The sequence below is a fragment of the Pongo abelii genome, chromosome 2, assembly GCF_028885655.2.
Source record: "Pongo abelii isolate AG06213 chromosome 2, NHGRI_mPonAbe1-v2.0_pri, whole genome shotgun sequence".
Classification (NCBI taxonomy): domain Eukaryota; kingdom Metazoa; phylum Chordata; class Mammalia; order Primates; family Hominidae; genus Pongo; species Pongo abelii.
In genome coordinates, this window is record NC_085928.1 from 165,532,604 (window position 1) to 165,553,729 (window position 21,126).

The 21,126-nt window shown below is 39.3% G+C and overlaps 1 protein-coding gene across 6 annotated transcripts in view; it reads right to left on the reverse strand.

Moving 5' to 3' along the window:
• Window positions 1–9,927: 9,927 nt before the first annotated feature.
• SLC33A1 (solute carrier family 33 member 1) overlaps window positions 9,928–21,126 on the reverse strand; it is a 32,963-nt gene continuing 21,764 nt past the window's right edge. For 2 of the 6 annotated variants that reach the window (XM_063722293.1, XM_009239449.4), the window contains 3 exons: window positions 18,165–18,380; window positions 16,665–16,860; window positions 9,928–13,207 (listed from right to left, as the gene is read on the reverse strand). In XM_063722293.1, coding sequence (XP_063578363.1) covers window positions 16,693–16,860; window positions 18,165–18,380 — 384 coding nt within the window. In that variant the 3' untranslated portion in view covers window positions 9,928–13,207; window positions 16,665–16,692. Of the gene's footprint in view, window positions 15,298–15,812; window positions 16,861–18,164; window positions 18,381–18,525; window positions 18,933–21,126 lie in introns of those variants that run through there. The other 4 variants (XM_054552884.2, XM_002814209.6, XM_009239450.4 and 1 more) reach the window with 3 other exon arrangements.

Genomic DNA, 21,126 nt, shown 5'->3' on the forward strand with positions numbered 1-21,126 from the left:
TATGATTCAAACATATACATGTTAATATACGTGTTAATATACATGCATAAATCGTGAGGAGACATCCAACAAACCAAATTGAGGGACATTTTTCAGGTTTCTTTTTTTTTTTTTGAGACAGAGTCTTGCTCTGTCGCCCAGGCTGGAGTGCAGTGGCGTGATCTTGGCTCACTGCAGGCTCCGCCCCCCGGGGTTCATGCCATTCTCCTGCCTCAGCCTCCCGAGTAGCTGGGACTACAGGTGCCCGCCACCACGCCCGGCTAATTTTTTGTATTTTTAGTACAGACGGAGTTTCACCGTGTTAGCCAGGATGGTCTCGATCTCCTGACCTCGTGATCCGCACGCCTTGGCCTCCCAAAGTGCTGGGATTACAGGCGTGAGCCACCACACCCGGCCTCATTTTTCAGGTTTCAAGAGCATCAAATACAAAGAATGACTGGGAAATTCCAGATTAAGGAAAACTAAAGAAACATAGAAACTAAATATAATTTGTAATCTTAGATTAGATTCTATACTTAGCCAGAATCTAATTGGGTCTATCGTCAAAATTTGAATGAGGTTTGTAAATTAAATGATAAAAATGTGTGAATATGAATTTCCTAAATCTGGGGGTTGTACTGTGGTTACATAGGAGAGTGTTCTTGTTTTTTGAAAATGCACAGAGTATTAAGGGATAATTAAGATATTACAGGAGCCTCATTGGTGCAATGTATTCTGAATAATTGTGAAAAATAGTTCTGAAAAAATTATGTGTTTATATGTATGGCTAGATAGATAAAGACAAAAAGAGGATAAGGAATATGGGGTAAAATACAAAAATTAGGATATCCACATGTGGTCTTGATCCTATTTTTGCCATTTTACTATGTTTCTAAATTTTTGTTTGTTTGGAGACATGGTCTCACTCTGTTGGTCAGGCTGGAGTGCAGTGGTGCCATCATAGCTCACTGTAGTCGACCTCCTGGGCTCCAGTGATCCTCCTGCCTCCATTTCTCCAGTAGCTGGGGCTACAGGGGTGTGCCATCAAACCCGGCTAATTTTTTAATATTTTGTACAGACAATGTCCTGCCATGTTGCTCAGGCTGGTCTCAAATTCCTGGGCTCAAGGAATCTTCCCACATCGGCCTCCCAAAATGCTGGCATTATAGGTGTGAGCCATGGCATCTGGCCTCCACATATTTTTAATGGAAAACAATATAGAAAGGGAAGGTGGTTGGAGATATACTTGTTATTGAAGCTGAGTAATGGGTTATATAATATAGATTTTAAGTCAGGGCTGGCCTTTGCTCTTTCTTTGCCCCGGTAATCTCTAAACCCTCAGCATATCCTGCCTGATAAGAATGTCCGTTATCTTGGGAATTTGGATCACACAAACTCATTTACAGTGGAGGCTTTGAGTCTTGGGATATCAGTTTGACCTCCAGAGGAGCTAGAGACTGAGGTCAGCTGTATAGTCAGTCAAGCATGATGTCCCAATAAAAACTGTGGACACCAAAGCTTGGGGGAGCTTTCCTGGTTGGCACTGCTCCATGTGTCTTGTCATACATCATTGCTGGGAGGGGTCAATGTTGTCCATGACTCTACAGGGAGAGGACAACTGGAATCTCCACCTTTAGAACCCTTCTGGCCTCTGCCCTATGCATAGATCAAGTTTCCAAATCAGTGCTAGATCCTTTGTAGATTTTAATCTGTATCCTTTCCCTGTAACCCACCATTACCATGAGTATAACAGCTTTAAGTGAGTTCTGAGTCGTTTTAACAAATTATCACACCTGAGGGTGGTCTTAGGCTCCCCTGAACTCTGCAGTTTGTGTCAAAAGTATTGGCGGTTTTGTGGATGGTTCTATTTAACTCTTCATGGGCTCATTGTTACTCTGTCTACTTTTATATGTTCAAATTTTTCCATAATAAAGTGTTAACGGGCCAGGCGCAGTGGCTCACACCTGTAATCCCAGCACTTTGGGAGGCCGAGGCAGGCAGATCACCTTAGGTCAGGAGTTCAAAACCAGCCTGGCCAACATGGTGGAACCCCCACCTTCACTAAAAATACAAAAATTAGCTGGGTGTGCTGGCAAGTGCCTGTAATCCCTGCTACTCAGCAGGCTGAGGCAGAAGAATCGCTTGAACCTGGGAGGCGGAGGTTGCAGTGAGCCAAGATCACGCCATTGCACTCCAGCCTGGGCGACAAGAGTGAAACTCTGTCTCAAAAAAAAAAAAAAAAAGTTAACAAATAATTTTTAAAAAATATTCCTTATCCTACAGAAGTCAATTCAAAACACAATATTGTAGCTCAGTGGTATTCTTACTGATATGAATGAGATTGGTATATTAGACTCACTTGTCAAGTTTAATTTTGTTCTCCAAAATTACATGTCCAAATAATGTGCATATGTGTGTGGATGCACACATGCATATATATGTGTTAAGGGCATCAAATACAAAGGACGACTTGGAAACTGTTCTAGAGAGAAGTTATCTGAAGTAACTCTTACACCCTAATATGTTTTCTTGAGTGGTAAACTGACAGTGAAACAGCTAGTCCTTCAGGGATTACAAATAATTAGGTATGCTTTCAGGAGTGAATGTCTTATCTTGTCTCATCACCACAGAAATACCTTTGAGATCAATTGTTCTAGAATCTCTTGCTCCCATACTCCCGGCCTCAAGTGATCCACCTGCCTTGGCTTCCCAAAGTGCTGGGATTATAGGCATGAGCCATCTCGCCCAGCCCCCTTGTGCCATATCTAGAGGGCCAAGTACTATGGCTAAATCTTTTTAACACTAAGACTTCCCTCTTAGAAATTTTTTTTTTTTTTTTGATATGGAGTTTCGCGGTTGTTGCCCAGGTTGTAGTGCAATGGCGTGATCTCAACTCACTGCAATCTCCGCCTCCTGGGTTCAAGTGATTCTCCTGCCTCAGCTTCCTGAGTAGCTGAGATTATAGACATGCACCAACACGTCTGGCTAATTTTTTTGTATTTTTAGTAGAGATGGGGTTTCTCCATGTTGGTCAGGCTGATCTCGAACTTCTGACCTCAGGTGATCTGCCCACTTGGCCTCCCAAAGTGCTGGGATTACAGGCGTGAGCCACCATGCCCAGCTCCCTCTTGAAAATTCTAAGAATTGCTGGAAAAGGATCAGAAAACTAGGCTGACTAGTTCTACCTCCAGATCTCCAGATTATACTACCTAAACTCTAAACTCAGGCTTGATTCCTTTCCAGTTGATTCCTTCCCACTTATCCGTATCTCAAACCTCTTCTGTCCTTTCAGTTGAATCTTATCCTTCAGTTTCTTTCTGACCTTATATTTACTTATATCAAAATACCTACCCAATTTTTTTTTTTAGATGAAGTCTTCCTCTGTCGCCAGGCTGGAGTACAGTGGCACAATCTCGGCTCATAGCAACCTCTGCCTCCTGGATTCAAGCAATTCTCCTGCTTCAGCCTCCTGATTAGCTGGGATTACAGGTGCGAACCACCACACCCAGCTAATTTTTTGTATTTTTAGACGGGGTTTCGTCACGTTGGCCAGGCTGGTCTCAAAGTCCTAACCTCAGGTGATACGCCTGCCTCAGCCACCCAAAGTGCTGGGATTACAAGTGTGAGCCAGCCACTGTGACCCTCCCCTACCCCAAATTAATTTCAACCTCTTTCCCCTCTCCATCAACATTTTCTTACACGTCCTCTCATATTCTCCCCATCTCCAGGTTCAGAGTATATGTCTCATTTGGTTAAAATTCTTATCCTTGACAAGCAATTATCTTCAATAAAAGGCTACTTTTAAAAGTATTTCAGCTGGGCGCAGTGTAATCCTAGCACTTTGGGAGCCGAGACGGGTGGATCACTTGAGGTCAGGAGTTAGAGACCAGTCTGGCCAACACGGCGAAACCCTGTCTCTAGTAAAAATACAAAAATTAGCCAAAAATCGCTTGATCCCGGGAGGCAGAGGTTGCAGCAAGCCGAGATTATGCCACTGCACTCCAGAATGGGCAACAGAGTGAGACTCTGTCACACACACACACACACACACAAAAGTATTTCAAATATAGGATGCGCCATGAACCAAAGGATATAAACTGGAAACTGGAGTATTAGTCCAAGAATTAGAGCTCCAACTATCCCATAAGGAACTGTCATTATTTGAGAATTTTAATTGCACAAATGGTTCAGAATAGAATAATGTTGAGCTATGAGGTGTAATGAGTGAGATGGTTATGGGAGCACAGCATTAGTGATTTAGTGGTACAAGTGTGAACCTTACTTGGAATCTGATTCTGTTAAGCAGTCTGACCTTGAACAAATCACATACTTTGTCCACACCTTTGTTCTTGTGTAAAATAGAAATTACAATAATACTTACCTTTTGGATTATGAATCCTCAAGATTAAAAGATAATTTATGTGAAGAGTGTAGAACAGTGTCTGGAATGAAGAAAGTACTAAATAAGTGTTGGCTGTTACCGTTATTAATATTTTAGGAATCTGTAATGATCTTGACACTGGATTGCTGTGGTTTTGGCAATTGTCAAAGGAAGAGCCTTTCTTTTTATTTTATTTTATTTTTTATTTTATTATTATTATACTTTAAGTTTTAGGGTACATGTGCACAATGTGCAGGTTAGTTACATATGTATACATGTGACATGCTGGTGTGCTGCACCCGAACTCAAACAAATTTACAAGAAAAAAACAAACCCCATCAAAAAGTGGGCAAAGGACATGAACAGACACTTCTCAAAAGAAGACATTTATGCAGCCAAAAAACACATGAAAAAATGCTCATCATCACTGGCTATCAGAGAAATGCAAATCAAAACCACAATAAGATACCATCTCACACCAGTTAGAATGGCAATCATTAAAAAGTCAGGAAACAACAGGTGCTAGAGAGGATGTGGAGAAATAGGAACACTTTTACACTGTTGGTGGGACTGTAAACTAGCTCAACCATTGTGGAAGTCAGTGTGGCGATTCCTCAGGGATCTAGAACTAGAAATACCATTTGACCCAGCCATCCCATTACTGGGTATATACCCAAAAGACTATAAATCATGCTGCTATAAAGACACAGGCACACGTATGTTTATTGTGGCACTATTCACAATAGCAAAGACTTGGAACCAACCCAAATGTCCAACAATGATAGACTGCATTAAGAAAATGTGGCACATATACACCATGGAATACTATGCAGCCATCAAAAATGATGAGTTCATGTCTTTTGTAGGGACATGGATGAAATTGGAAATCATCATGCTCAGTAAACTATCGCAAGAACAAAAAACCAAACACCGCATCTTCTCACTCATAGGTGGGAATTGAACAATGAGAACATATGGACACAGGAAGGGGAACATCACACTCTGGGGACTGTTGTGGGGTGGGGGGAGGTGGGAGGGATAGCTTTAGGAGATATACCTAATGCTAAATGAAGAGCCTTTCTTAGTTGTCTTCCACAGTTTATTTTTAATTGAAAAATTTTTTTGGAGACAGAGGCTTGCTCTGTTACCCAGGCTGGAGTGCAGTGGCGTGATCTTGGCTCACTAAAGCCTCTGACTCCCGAGTTCAAGTGATTCTCGTGCCTCAGCCTCCTAAGTAGCTGGGACTACAGGCACGCACCACCTCACCCAGCTAATTTTTTGTATTTTGGTAGAGATGAGGTTTCACCATATTGCCCAGGCTGGTCTTGAACTCCTGACCTCAGGTAATCACCTGCCTCGGCCTCCCAGAGTGCCAGGATTACAGGCATGAGCCAACATGACCAGCCTATAGTTTAAATAAACAGTTTAAGTTGTGGTGCTGTGGATAAGAGAGTGATTAAAAGCCCACCACTAATTTTAGAAGAGGAATGCCTTTAGGACATTGTCTTGAATTTGGGGGTAAGTATACAGTGATTCTCAAATCTGGAGTTCTCTACTTACTGCATTGGGATATAGAATGTACAATGGACAGAGTGTGTTGAAATGTGTGACTACATCATGATGATTGGTTTTAACACTGAAGGGTAACAATTGTTCTAAAGAAAGGAGTTCATATTTTCTGACTGCATTTGAAAAGAACTCTTTAATACCTGTCGTAAGTCAGAAGAACCGAGAGTATAGAAGAACCATTGGAAGGCACAATTCTAGATTGAAAGGGAATCAGCATCTCAGAAAGTAATATTGACCATGAGGAATAGGAGTTTATATAACAAAACTCTTAACTTTCAATCTTATTTCCATCAGGACTGAAGTAATGAGTATACCTTTTAATTTTTTTACAGTAATAATTTGTTAAATTTTTTAAAAGGATACTATTATCTTCACACAGTCTTCTCTAGAATTTTGCCCTACAAAGTGCCCCTTTCTCTTTTGCATTCTTACTGGCTTTATTTCCTTGGCTCACTACCTTGGTTCATTCAAGAGAATGCTCAAATTTCAACTTCTTAGAAATAAAGTATTTTGAAACAAGTCCCTATTCCTACCCATACTACCATCTTCTAAATACTATCATCTTCTAATTAACATGGAAAGCTACTCCACCGACATTTCCTACAATCAACTACACTCAAAAGCTCATGCTTCCTAGAGGCAATCTATTGTCCTTATAATTCACCTTTACACTCTCTAGAATCCATTCCTTTTCCTTTTCTAATGCTACCATTCTAGTTTAGTCTCTGTTTACTATACAGACCTTCTGCTGGGCGCGGTGGCTCACGCCTGTAATCCCAGCACTTTGGGAGGCCAAGGCGGGTGGATCACAAGGTCAGGAGATTGAGACCATCCTGGCTAACACGGTGAAACCCCGTCTCTACTAAAAATATAAAAAATTAGCCAGGCATGGTGGCGGGTGCCTGTAGTCCCAGCTACTCAGGAGGCTGAGGCAGGAGAATGGCGTGAAGCCAGGAGGCAGAGGTTGCAGTGAGCTGAGATTGCGCCACTGCACTCTAGCCTGGGCGACAGAATGAGACTCCGTCTCAAAAAAAAAAAAAAAAAAAGACCTTCTAAACTTACCTCCAATTTCATTTTATTAGAAATTGGCAGTGGAAGAAGTCATCATTAAAAATCAATGCTTATAAACCGAAAAATTTACAAGCATTTGTAAAATGCAAAATTTACAAGCTTTTGCATACTTTGGCAATATATAGATGATGACCCATGGACCAATTTCTCAGTGCAAGGCAGTATTTGATCAGCAATTATAAAAAATTGAGTTAGAACTAGAAATAAATGAATTTAAGAAGTAAAAATCTGACTTTTTCTTTGATCTTAAGTTAATAACTTAATAAAAATGTTCAAAAACCTGTAAAAGTGTTAATTTGAAATAGTTTCATTTCATTAAAAAAAAAACAAAAAAAAAACACCACCAGCCCAGAGTGTTTCTTTCTGCTTTTGTAATAATTTACATTTCCTGACTTGCAGGGTGTGATTTCTTCCAATTTTTGCATTAACTCACAGATTGCTACTAAAATAAAATTTTCTCTACTCATAGAAGTGGACTTTTTAAAAATTATCACCTTAACTTGAATTATTTGGATAATTTGCCTTATTTAGACTAGGAGAAAGCATCCAAGTTTTTAATTATCACAGGCCTCTTGACCATAATGTAATGAAAAAGTATGAGTTAACTAGAATACAACTTCAATAAACATCAGATAAAATGTCTATAATTTGTATTGTGCTGAAAGTAGACACGAAGTCTCTGGAGCAGGAAGAGACTTAATTATTATTACTTAAATTCTCTTTGGGAAGGATCTTACCCTTTGGAATATAAATGCATATCTCTAGGGAGAAGACAAGACTAGTGTCTCCGTAACTACAACAACCAGAGATGTCTTCACGGTCCCAGGTCTCATCGCCCCTTGAAATGAGCATACTGGAGAAATAAATATCTCTGTGTAATGGAATGAACTGTGCTCCTCAAAATTTATATGTTAAAGCCCTAAACACCCAATTACTGTATTTGGAATTAGGATCTTTCAGGGGATAATCAAGGCTAAGTGAGGTCATAAGGGTAGGCCCCTAAGCCCACAGGACTAGAGGAAATATCAAAGATGAATGCACACAGAGGAAGGGTTATGTGAGGACACAGCGACAAAGTGGCTGTTTCCAAATGAAGAAGAGAGGCTTCAGGCTGGGTAGAGTGGCTCATGCCTGTAATCCTAGCACTTTGGGAGGCCAAGACAGGAGGATCATTTGAAGTCAGGAGTTCAAGCCCAGCCTGGCCAACAAGGTGAAACTCCGTCTCTACTAAAAATACAAAATTAGCTGGGTGTAGTGGCCGGCATCTATAATCCCAGTTACTTGGGAGGCTGAGGTAGGAGAATTGCTTGAACTTGGGAGGCAGAGGTTACAGTGAGCCGAGATCAAGCCACTGCACTCCAGCTTGGGCAACAGAGTGAGACTATGTCTCAAAAAAAAAAAAAGAAATTCTTCAAAATTGTAAACAGCAAAGAAGCCCATACCCAAACACAACTGCTTTAAAACTAAAAGATTTTGTAATAAAAGTTCCCAGTAAAATTCTTTTTTTTTTTTCTGAGATGGAGTTTCGCTTTTGATGCCCAGGCTGGAGTGCAGTGGTGTAATCTCAGCTCACTGCAACCTCCACCTCCCAGATTCAAACGATTCTCCTGCCTCAGCCTCCCAAGTAGCAGGGATTATAGGCGCCTGCCAAAACTCCTAGCTAATTTTTATATTTTTAGTAGAGACAGGGTTTCACCATGTTGACCAGGCTCATCTCAAACTCTTGACCTCAGGTGATCCACCCGCCTTGACCTCCCACAGTACTGGGATTACAGGCGTGAACCACTGCACCTGGCCGAAATTCTTAATAATTCCAAATAAAGAAAAAGCGCCATGCTTCTACCTGCTCTCCTCTTTGTCCAGACTTTTTTTTTTTTTTTTTTTTTTTTGCGACAAGGTTTCACCATGTTTGTCAGGTTGGTCTTGAAATCCTGACCTCGTGATCCACCCACCTCGGCCTCCCAAAGTGCTGGGATTACAGGCATGAGCCACCTCGCCTGGCCCCTTATCTTTTATTAATAGTCTGGGTGGTGGCTCATGCCTGTAATCCCTGAACTTTGGGAGGCCGAGGCAGGTGGATCACCTGAAGTCAGGAGTTGGAGACCAGCCTGGCCAACATGATGAAACCCCATCTCTACTAAAAGTACAAAAAATTAGCCTGGTGTGGTGGCACCCACCTGCAATCCCAGCTACTCCAGAGGCTGGGGCAGGAGAATCGCTTGAACCCGGGAGCTGGAGGTTGCAGTGAGCCAAGATCGTGCCATTGCACTCCAGCCTGAGTGACAAGAGTGAGACTTTGTCTCAAAAAAAAAAAAAAAAAAAAAAAGATAACAATTAACTGAAAAAATAATTGAGGATGGCTTCATAAATAAAGAAAACAAAAGATTTGTTAGTAAGTGTAAGTTACTTGAAACTACTGCAGTTGGTTCTAATTATGCCAATCTACTGTAATTTTAACATAACTAATTTGAAAGTAAATTTAGCTACTACTTAATAAAAATGAAAACAAGATATTTCATTAATGTTTTATTTTTTAGAGAATCACTTTAAGCAATTAGATAACTATTTATCTAAAACACTGGATAATTTATTTCAAATATATTCCAAATACTTAAACACTGCATAAATATTAAGGTTTAACACACATCTTTTAATAAATTAACCAAATATAACTAACAGTTCAGATATACTCAAAACATACCATACAAAACTATCAAGGCTAATGCTAGATATTCCAAAAGTGGTAACAGAAATAATTGTGTGCTGTGTATCTCTAATTCAAACCCAGACATAGGCACAATAATTTCATAAAGATCTCAACAATGACAGCTGTCAACATTGAGTATTTTTTCCAATTTTACACTAATTCTTGCAAAGGCAATATCTGGGGATGACAACAGTTATAGACTCACTAATATAATTTGACAGTGGTAATTTATCAATTTACCAAATATGCCACTTCCTCTTTTTTTTTTTGAGACAGAGTTTCGCTCTTGCACCCAGGCTGGAGTGCGATGGTGAGATCTCGGCTCACCGCAACCCCCGGCAGCGATTCTCTTGCCTCAGCCTCCCGAGTAGATGGGATTACAGACATGGGCCACCACACCTGGCTAATTTTGTATTTTTAGTAGAGATGGGGTTTCTCCATGTGGGTCAGGCTGGTCTTCAACTCCTGACCTCAGGTGATCCGCCTGCCTTGGCCTCCCAAAGTGCTGGGATTACAGACGTGAGTCACCGCACCCTGCCGCTTTTTTTTTTTTTTTGAGACTGAGTCTCACTCTATTGCCCAGGCTGGAGAATAGTAGCACAGTCTCAGCGCACTGCAAAACTTCCCTCTGCCAGGTTCAACCGATTCTCCTGCCTCAGCCTCCCAAGTAGCTGGGATTACAGGTGCCCACCACCATGCCCGGCTAATTTCTGTATTTATAGTAGAGACAGGGTTTCACCATGTTGGCCAGGCTGGTCTCAAACTCCTGACCTCAAGCGATTCTCCTGCCTAAGCCTCCCAAACTAATGGGACTACAGGTGTGAGCCAACACGCCTGGTTCAAATATGCCACTTTCTTAAATATCAAATTTTTTTCCAATCTTATATTTCTCTAATTTTATAGGGGCAGGTGATAAAAAAATTTCAATTTCACTAACTGACTATAAAATTAAACTTTTCCAACATTTAAGATCATTTCAAGGAAAATAAGAATAGGCTTTAATATTTATATCAGTGACTGATTAATTGTAGCTGACTAGGGTATTCAATTTTAGAAATTTAAGATAATTCCCGCCAGGTGCAGTGGCTCACACCTGCAATCCCAACACTTTGGGAGGCGAGGCGGGCAGATCACGAGGTCAGGAGTTTGAGACCAGCCTGACCAACATGGTGAAACTCCATCTATACTATACAAAAAAATTAGCCAGGCGTGGTGGCAGGCACCTGTAATCCCAGCTAATGGAGAGGCTGAGGCAGGAGAATCACTTGAACCCAGCAGGCGGAGGTTGCAGGGAGTAATGCCACTGCACTCCAGCCTAGGCGACAGAGCAAGACTTCATCTCAAAAAAAAAAAAATAGAAATTTAAGATAATTCCCTAAGGATTGTACCTGTACCTTGTGCATTTCAGTCATGCCATTTAATCATTATTCTTCACATAAAATTGTTATAAAGTTATATTGTCTATATCGACAATAAAAATACTATTAAACTGTAGCAACCTTTTTCTAAATGATTTGACTTCTTGTGAGCTATGCAAATTAATATTGCTGATATTTAAATATGATCTCTTTCATTATACATTTGGGCAAAATTTTTTTAGAGTAAAGGTGATTAGTCATAGAACTTTCTTTCTTTTTCTTTCCTTTTTAATTAAAAATAGAGATGCGGTCTCCCTGGTCTCGAACTCCTGAGCTCAAGCAATACTCCTACCTTGGCATCCCAAAGTGTTGGGATTAAAAGTATGAGCCACTACACCCAGCCCATAGACTTTTCACTTACTATATAAAGTCTTTTTCTCCTATAAAATATCCATTCTCCTTCCCCAAAATAAACAAGGCTCCTTAAAGGCAATCTTTAAATCCATAGTCAAATAAAAGTTTTTATTCACTTAAGCAGGAGGGAATGAGTTCAGTACATTAATTAGTCTGCCCTGCTATAAGACTTGCCTCTTCCAAAACATAATTCCAGTAAGGAAAATAAGCTATCCATGCTGACTCTACCTTGCTAACAAATTGGGGTAGTAACATGAAGACTCTAATAGTGGTCTGACTGGTAGAAAATGAAAGAGCTCTCAGTCCCAAACCAAATGGTGATTACATAAAAAATTTGGCATTGTCAAATCAGGCAGATACAATCTAAAGTAAAAAGAGCCAGGAGCAGTGGCTCACGCCTGTAATCCCAGCACTTTAGGAGGCCAAGGCGGGAAGATCACCTAAGGTCAGGAGTTTGAGATCAGCCTGGCCAACATGGCAAAACCTCATCTCTACCAAAAATACAAAAATAAGCCGGGTGTAGTAGTGCACATCTGTAGTCCCAGTTACTTGGGAGGCTGAGGCAGGAGAATTGCTTGAACCCGGGAGGTGGAGGTTGCAGTGAGCAGCTTGGGCAACAGAGCCAGACTCCATCTCAAAAAAATAATAAAATAAAATAAAGTAAAAAGAACATGGTCTGCAGTAGGTGTTTTTGTTTTGTTTTTGTTTGTTTGTTTTTGAGACGGAGTCTCGCTGTCACCCAGGCTGAAGTGCAGTGGTGCAATCTCAGCTCACTGCAACCTCCGCCTTCCGGGCTCAAGCAATTCTCCTGCCTCAGCCTCCCTAGTAGCTGGGATTACAGTCGTGTGCCACCCTACGCCCGGCTAATTTTTGTATTTTTAGTAGAGACAGCATTTCACCATGTTGGCCAGGCTGGTCTCAAACTCCTGACCTCAAGTGATCCGCCGACCTCGGCCTCCCAAAGTGTTGGGATTACAGGTCTGAGCCACCATGCCCAGCCTGCAATAGGTATTCAAAATCCTCCCTAAGAGAAAATAATTGTGCCTCGCTATCTACCAAAGACATTGGTTAATAAAAAGTCTCAGCAGTTACAATGTACAGTATCACCTTCCCTTCTGTAACCAAAATGCTTCCTATTAAAATATATGAATGCTAGTTATCAGATTATTTTAAAAGTTTATTTTCTTTCTCTAATAATAAGGTAAAATACATTTTGGAAATCTGCATGGAATGTTCCCAACAAGTTATTTCATTTTAACAGGGTCTATGATATACAGCTTTAGTCATTCTTTCAATTACTTGGAAACACAGGATTCTCCAAAATACAAAAATAAAATTTTCAGCTTTTATATCAAATAATGGTCTCAACCATTTAATACAAAGCAACATACTTTCTCAGGTTTCTGTTAATGAGGCAAAATAAAAGTCACTCAGAAAAAAAAGGTTAAATGATGAAGATTTCTCTTTTGTAGGATATAATTCACCCTTATGGTTTCTCTTCTACCATTAATGTCTTATCTACTCTAATTCCTTCAAAGTTTCAAGTTCAATACAGTACAACATATGCAGAGATTTTATAGTTTTTATCATAGATTTTTTTTTCAACATTGTTTTCAGGATGCTTTAAACACTTTCACAACTATTACCTCAGATTTGTGATTATGGCTTATAGTACAGTCCACTTTCAAAACCATGATTTTTCGATCATAGCCCATCCAAGATTTTACTCTGTTCAGAAAAAGAAAAAAAATTACATATCCAGAGTTTCACAAGCAATTCAGGGGTTTCCCACAGACACCTAGATAAAAAACCTTGCAATAAAGCGGTGAAATCCAACAATTACTTTAGATTTCAAAGGTTTAATATTTTTAAAAATTGAGAAATCTATTTAAGGTGTTGAACAAACTTTTTATGACTTATCAGGCAAAATTAAAATATTTATCATGGGCAGGGCACGGTGGCTTATGCCTGTAATCCCAGCATTTTGAGAGGTCAAGGCTGGACGACTGCTTGAAGCTATGAGATTGGGACTAGCCTGGAAAATATAGTGGACCCCACCTCTATAAAAAATTATTATTATTTTTTTATTAGCTGGGCATAGTGGTGTGTGCCTGTAGTCCTAGCTACCAGAGAGGCTGAGGTGGAAAGATCCTTTTTTGTTGTTGAGACAGGGTCTCGCTCTGTCACCCAGACAGGGAGTGCAGTAGCACAATCACTGCTTACTGAAGCCTTGACCTCCTGGGTTCAAGTAACCCTCCCGCCTCAGCTTCCCAAGTAGCTGGGACTACTGGTGTGTACCACCATGCCTGGATAATTAAAAAAAAAAAAAAAGTCATAAAGATGGGTTCTTATTATATTGACCAGGTTGGTCTTGAACTCTTGACCTCAAGTGATCTTCCTGCCTTGGCTCCTAAAGTGTTGTGATTACAGGTGTGAGCCACAGCACCCAGCCTAAGGAAGATCCCTTGAGCCTAGGAGTTTGAGGCTGCAGTGAGCTATGATTGCATCACTGTACTCCAGCTTGGGCAAAAGTGAGACCATGTCTCTAAAAAAAAATAATAAAATAAAATAAAGTATTTACAATGGAAGGAATCTGTGGTGTTACTTTTAGGTAATCTCAGAAGAACTTTTCAAACTCAGATGTATATATGCGGCAACCAATGTGCAAATGGAGATACTGACATAGAGAGAGAAAAATGTTCAATCTAATATTAGCCAGTAAACATATGATGCATTTACTGGAGGAGTTAAAAGTCCATACTTGAAGGTACTGTTTAATTTATCAGGATCAATCAATCAAGAAAAACACCCACACATAAAAACAGGGTGGTATTTTTTAGTACTACTGATTTATAATAAACAGATCCTCAGATTTAGGTAGATCATTTTAAAATGCCATTAGTGATCAATGTATGCAACAAAGTTGCACATAGCTATTAACAAGTTATTTTGGCATGCATTACGAACATGTATTCAAATTAACTATAATTTTTTGTGTTTATTTCTAGAGCAAATTAATTAATGGCTTTCACCTTAAAGGCTTAAAATGTTTTAAAACTTCAAGTCATTAAAGATGTACTGACATTAAAACTATGTTGGAAGGCTGGGCGCAGTGGCTCATGCCTGTAATCCCAGCACTTTGGGAGGCTGAGGTGGGTGGATCACTTGAAGTCAGGAGTTTGAGACCAGCCTGGCCAACATGGTGAAACCCCATCTCTACTAAAAATACAAAAATTAGCCGGGTGTGGTGGTGTGCGCCTGTAGTCCCAGCTACTCAGGGGACTGAGGCAGGAGAATCGCTTGAACTCAGGAGGCGGAGGTTGCAGTGAGCTGAGATTGCACCACTGTACTCCAGCGTGGGTGACAAAGCGAGACTCTGTCTCAATTAAAAAAAAAAAAAAAACTATGTTTGAAAGTATATATGATTTGTAATAATATACACGGGAAGAAATAAAAGGTTATTATGGCAATCTGAGTTTCTTAATCCAAAAATTAAAAATCAAAACACATTTCATATGTAAGAGTTAAGTGGGTTTTTTTCTTTATTCAAGTAATCATTTAGACTATAACACATGATAATGGACAACCATGTGACAAAGTACTGTAGTGTATGGTTTGGTGTAGCCTCCTTGCCTCTAGGATGGGATTTTTTCCAGGTGATTCTTCAGGATCTGACATCAATGCCCAACACAGGCTTTCCAATGCCAATGCATGAGTTCTAGAGGTCACTGCCCCATCTTTCTTCAGGTGCTGTGTGCCATTTTCTCCCACCCATTTTATCCTCCATTACTTATAAAAACCCCACTCTAAAATTCAACCTATGTTATAAAATTAACAAAATCAGGAGTTAGTACACATTTTTCCACAATGATAAAATTAAGACTCATAATGTACTATCTTGTTTCCTCTAACTTTTGAAAGATTTATATAATCTCTAAAGAGTCAGAGTAATACATAACACAAAACATGCAAAGAACCTTATCACTGGGTGTATGTAATATGCTGGGAATTGCTAAAGTACTCAAAAGCTTAATTTTCTTGGAATAGCAACTGTCCACTGAAAACTACAGTATTCAAACAAAAGGTTATGTGTTAATACATGAAAATACAGTACCTGATTTGGCATAAATTGTGAGATCTTTTTCACTAGTAAAGTGCTTAATTAAGAAACATTTTTCCATTATTAGATTTAATGTGTCAAAGGCACAAAATATCTTTGTCTCTCTCTTTAAAGTATTTGTTTTTTAAATTATGGTACTGCCCATTTAAATTTTACTTAATCAGAAAGCTTTACTGTTTTTTTTTCTCTCAGCAATTAAAAAAAAAAAACTACTTGAAGAAAAACGTTTAATTTTTATTTTCAAAACGTTGCCATAAACATACATACAACACTGAATTTGATCCCCTCCATTGGCTGTCTGTGTGCCATGAAGCACTTGTGACAGAAAACATATGTAAGCTTAGGGTAAAAGTTTATAAGGAATCAAAATATCTTCCAAAAAGACGGGGTAGGGGCAAGAGGAATCAATAAGTTTAAAAATCATAACTTTCATTTTATAAAAAATAGTTTGAATAATTTTCTTATAAATCTTTAATGCTTACAAAAGCAGGAAATACATTTAAAATAGTCTTTTTAACACAGATTCATTTGTACAATGTGGTCATAAGAAAAATAACTAAAATGACATTTCATTAGTCTATATTCTCTTCTCAGCAAATTCCACATAAAATTTAACTAATTTACAATTCAAAATAAGATTTTAACTGCCAACAATGTCAGACTAGTTGCGGTTAGTACCTGAATATCACGCTCTTCTCCATTTTACATATTGTACAAAAATTTTAAATATAGCTCAGCAGTGATAGGTACTAATAACAATACCTGACTACATGGTTACCACCCATGACTACTGCATTGCAGCTTAAAACATGCTTTGGTCAGTAAATTTAAAAGATATAAATCAAACAACAAGGCCAGAAAAGTTGTTTTAGAATTTCCTGACCTTAAGTAAACTTTAAATACATCGACAAGGCAAAAAAAAAATATGATCAAATATACAGAAAGGTTTCTATTTTTTCAACCATTTGGCATTTTATATTATTAATTTCGCCGTTTAAAACAATATTTTGTACTCCTGTGCACTGATTATCATTGCTCTCTGAATTAAAACTAAACTACAATTACCTTTCTAGAATGTCCAGTAGTGTATATATTAATTGTTCCTTCTGCATTTCCATGAAGATGATCCTTCATCCTGTAACTTTTTAAATTTTGGACCAAGAAAGAACCACCAACCAAATCCAATGAAAACACAAATAATGGACTCCACATAATAACCATCCAGGGCTGTAACACATGAGCCACCCAGTTTTTTGCAAAGCTGTAAAAATAAAACTATAATAAATACTCCACAATTTCAAAATGAAAGTATTTAGCAATTAACATGCTTCTACTTTATAAAGAATTAATAAAAATATATTTTTCTTAAAACATTTCAGTATTTCACTGAATTCCAATGACAAAATATGTTAATGTATCTTAATCTCTCTAATGCTACTAACAGGATTAAAAACAATTTTCAGTTCTTGCTGTAAACAATACTCATTTTCTTTTTTAAGACAGGGTCTCACTTGTGGCCCCGGCTGAAATGCAGTGGTGTGATAATGGCTCACTGCAATCTCTGGCTCCTGGGCTCAAGCAATCCTCCCACCTCTGCCTTCTGAGTAGCTAAGACCACAGGCATGCACCACCATGCCCCATTAATTTCTATATTTTTTGTAGAGATGGTGTTTCACCATGTGGCCCAGGGTGGTCTTGAACTCCTGGGCTCAAGCAATCTGCCTGCTTCAGCCTCTCAACATGCTGGAATTACAGGTGTGAGCCACCACACCCAGCCAAATATCTGTTTTTTTTTTAGAGACAGAGTCTTGTTCTGTCGCACAGGCTGGAGTACAGTGGCGCAATCTCAGCTCACTGCAACCTCTGACTCCCAGTTCTAGCAATTCTCCTGTCTCAGCCTCCTGAGTAGTTGGGACTACAGGCACACACCACCCCGCCCGGCTAATTTTTTGTATTTTAGTAGAGATGGGGTTTCACCATGTTGCCCAGGCTGATGTCAAACTCCTGAGCTCAGGCAATCCACCCGCCTCGGCCTCCCAAAGTGCTAAGAATACAGGCGTGAGCCACTGCATCTTGCCCGATTATCTATTTTCACGATGCAGCTTTCACATTCGGAAATGTGAAGAAATTTCCAGTCCATCTACTGTAGAAGTAGACTAATGTCACTTTGAAAGAATTTATCAACAAACAACTCACTAGTCAGGTTTAGTTATAACTGTTACAGGAACAGCCAATGGACATTCCCTTTTTCTATCACTACAAAACTTAAGCTATTAATTATGCATTTATATAGTGCCTGCTGTGTAGGACAGTGATCGTCAAGATGGGGGGAAAGAGAGATCGCCTCTCCTTTACTGAGAAATGCCTTTAAGGGAACTAGTCTTGCTGATTTGAATAATTGTAACCCTCAGCCTTGATGTGAAAGAAAAAATATATGTAGATTTCTATACCAGAACCTATGGACAGATACGATTTTTAAAAAAGATATAGTACTTCTAGAGACAAAACAAAAATATTAATATCTTAGTATTAGCTTAATGTTATCTAAAATTAAAACATACTTACCTCAACAGCATCAGGTGTTCGACAATTCTGGTTTGATGCTCCTACACACTCTTTTACTGTGAGGGGATCTACAAGCCAAAGAGCTACTGTAGAAGGCCAGTTTCCTCCCAGATTGGACACGGTATTTAAAAGGGTCATGTATGTTCCTCCAATAAGTGGATCACTAACCTTTGCATTGAAAGCCATTATAGAAACATACATGCTGTACACTGTAACCTACAGAAAAATGTAAAACATCTTTAGTATGATTATAAAGCTTATAAAGCTACAGTCTAAATTAAGAACATCAAAATCATAAACCTGAAAATTAATTTTCATGATATTTATTAAACTCAATTCAACAAATAAATCAAGCACCTACTATAGGCCAGGCTTTAAGATCACAGCAATACAGGCCCGGTGCGGTGGCTCACACCTGTAATTCCAGCACTTTGGGAGGCTGAGGCGGGCGGATCACGAGGTCAGGAGATCGAGACCATCCTGGCTAACACGGTGAACCACCTGCCCCGTCTCTACTAAAAAATACAAAAAAAAAAAAAATAGCCAGACGTGGTGGCTGGCGCCTGTAGTCCCAGCAAAAGGAGGCTGAGGCAGGAGAATGGCGTGAACCCAGGAGGCGGAGCTTGCAGTGAGCCGAGATCGCGCCACTGCACTCTAGCCTGGGCGACAGAGGGAGACTCCGTCTCAAAAAAAAAAAAAAAAAAAAGATCCCAGCAATACAAAGATGTGACCTTGGTCCCTCCGTGACATTGAAGAATTTATTCTAGGCTGGAAAATAGGGAACAAATAATTACAAATACAGGAAGTATTGTAAATAGAAGTGCACACATTGTGTTATTGGGGCATAAATATAAACGAGAGATTAATTCTACCACAAGTAGTCAAGAAAGACTCCACAGAGAAAATGTTAGATGAGGTGGCATTAAAGGATACATAATGCATACAGCAAAATGCAAAACCTCATATTTGTACTGTACCTAAACATATATCATATATTGCATGTGTATATATACATATTTATACGTATGCCTTTATTACACATATAAATACTCAAATATTTAAAGAAATAGGAATATATATATTTTTCTCCTACATATACACAAGAAAAGTATTTCAAAATTTATGTGACAAACTGGAGAAAAACATCCTTAAGAGGCAAAAAGTACTTAAAAGGCAAGAATTAACCTTTAATTTAGAAAGATGGAAACAAACTGTGTTTCCATAATGGTATTCTTTGAATACTGTTTTTGGGGGTGTTCACAGAAAAAGGAGTTCCAAAGTCAAATAAGACTGAAAGACATTAACTTACACAAAATTGAAAAGGTTCCTTTCATTGTATGCCTTTTGAAATATTTACAACATAAACTCCTTGAGGGCAGGGATTTTGGCATGATTTATTCAGTTATATTTCAGTACTCAGAATGGTTTCTGGCAGGGAATAGGTGTTCACTTAATATTTGTTGAAGAAGCTGGGTGCGGTGGCTCACGCCTATAATCGCAGCACTTTGGAAGGCCCAGGCGGGCGGATCACCTGAGGTCAGGAGTTCAAGACCAGCCTGGCCAATGTGGTAAAACCCATCTCTACTAAAAATACAAAAATCAGCTGGGTGCAGTGGTGCTCATCTGTAATCCCAGCTACTTGGGAGGCTGAGGCAGGAGAATCACTTGAACCTGGGAGGCGGAGGTATCACAGTGAGCCGAGATTGTGCCACTGTACTCCAGCCTGGGCAACAGAGTGAGACTCTGTCTCCAAAAAAAAAAAAAAAAAAAAAAAAATTTGTTGAAGGACTCATTAAGGCACTACTTAGAGAAGGCTTATGTCATACATCATTTCTCGAATTTACTTGGCCTTGTACTTTTTTCCCCCATAAAGCATCTGGTTATCTGAGTTTCAGTGACTACACTTTAGGAAATTCTCAAATGAAATCCAAAGCCAAATAAATACTTTTTGGGCTATAACATACCGACAGAAATACTGAAGCACTGACTAGTTAAAGTACTTCTTTAACCTTCTATTACATATCTAGCCTTAACTAAGCAAGTGCAAAACAGAAAAAAAAAATTATATTTGACAGTTTGGCCTCAATAATTTTATAAGCATAGAATTTAGTCAGACATGATCCACTACAGATTTCTCCTAAATAATTTACTGTATGCACAAAACTACTGAGATTACCTAGTAGTCATATTTTTAGGTTTCAGTTAAAAATTAATTCATACATTAGCAAATATAACTTTCAAAGGATATAAGCTAGAAAAATCCAAAGTGATTCAGAAATATGCATTAGCAATACCTGCAGTTAAGTCCCAAAGGTTACTTCTGGGCCTTTGCCATTTACTTGAATCACTTGCATCCAGAACAAAAAAATCTCGTTCTGGGCCAGGCGCGGTGGCTCACGCCTGTAATCCCAGCACTCTGGGAGGCTGAGGTGGGTGGATCACCTGAGGTTGGGAGTTCTAGACCAGTCTAACCAACATGGAGAAACCCCGTCTCTACTAAAAAAAATACAAAATGAGCCGGGCATGGTGGCGCATGCCTGTAATCCCAGCTACTTGGAGGCTGAGGCAGGAGAATTGCTTGAACCCTGGAGGCGGAGGTTGCGGTGAGCCGAGATCGCGCCATTGCACTCCAGCCTGGGCAACAAGAACGAAACTCTGTCTCAAAAAAAAAAAAAATCTCATTCTGCAACAGCAGCTTAGGCTAGAGCAAAGTGGGGATTCCTTCTTTTAAGGATTACAAACATATCTAACAAAGAAAGAAAAAGCAGCTTGACATAGCTTTCAAAATCATAAAGAATAAGTCATAACTTTCAATATAGAAGCTAAGCCAGGGCCGGGCATGGTGGCTCACTCCTGTAATCCCAGCACTTTGGGAGGCCAAGGTGGGCGGATCACTTGAGGTCAGGAATTCAAGACCAGCCTGGCCAATATGGTGAAACTCTGTCTCTACTAAAAATACAGA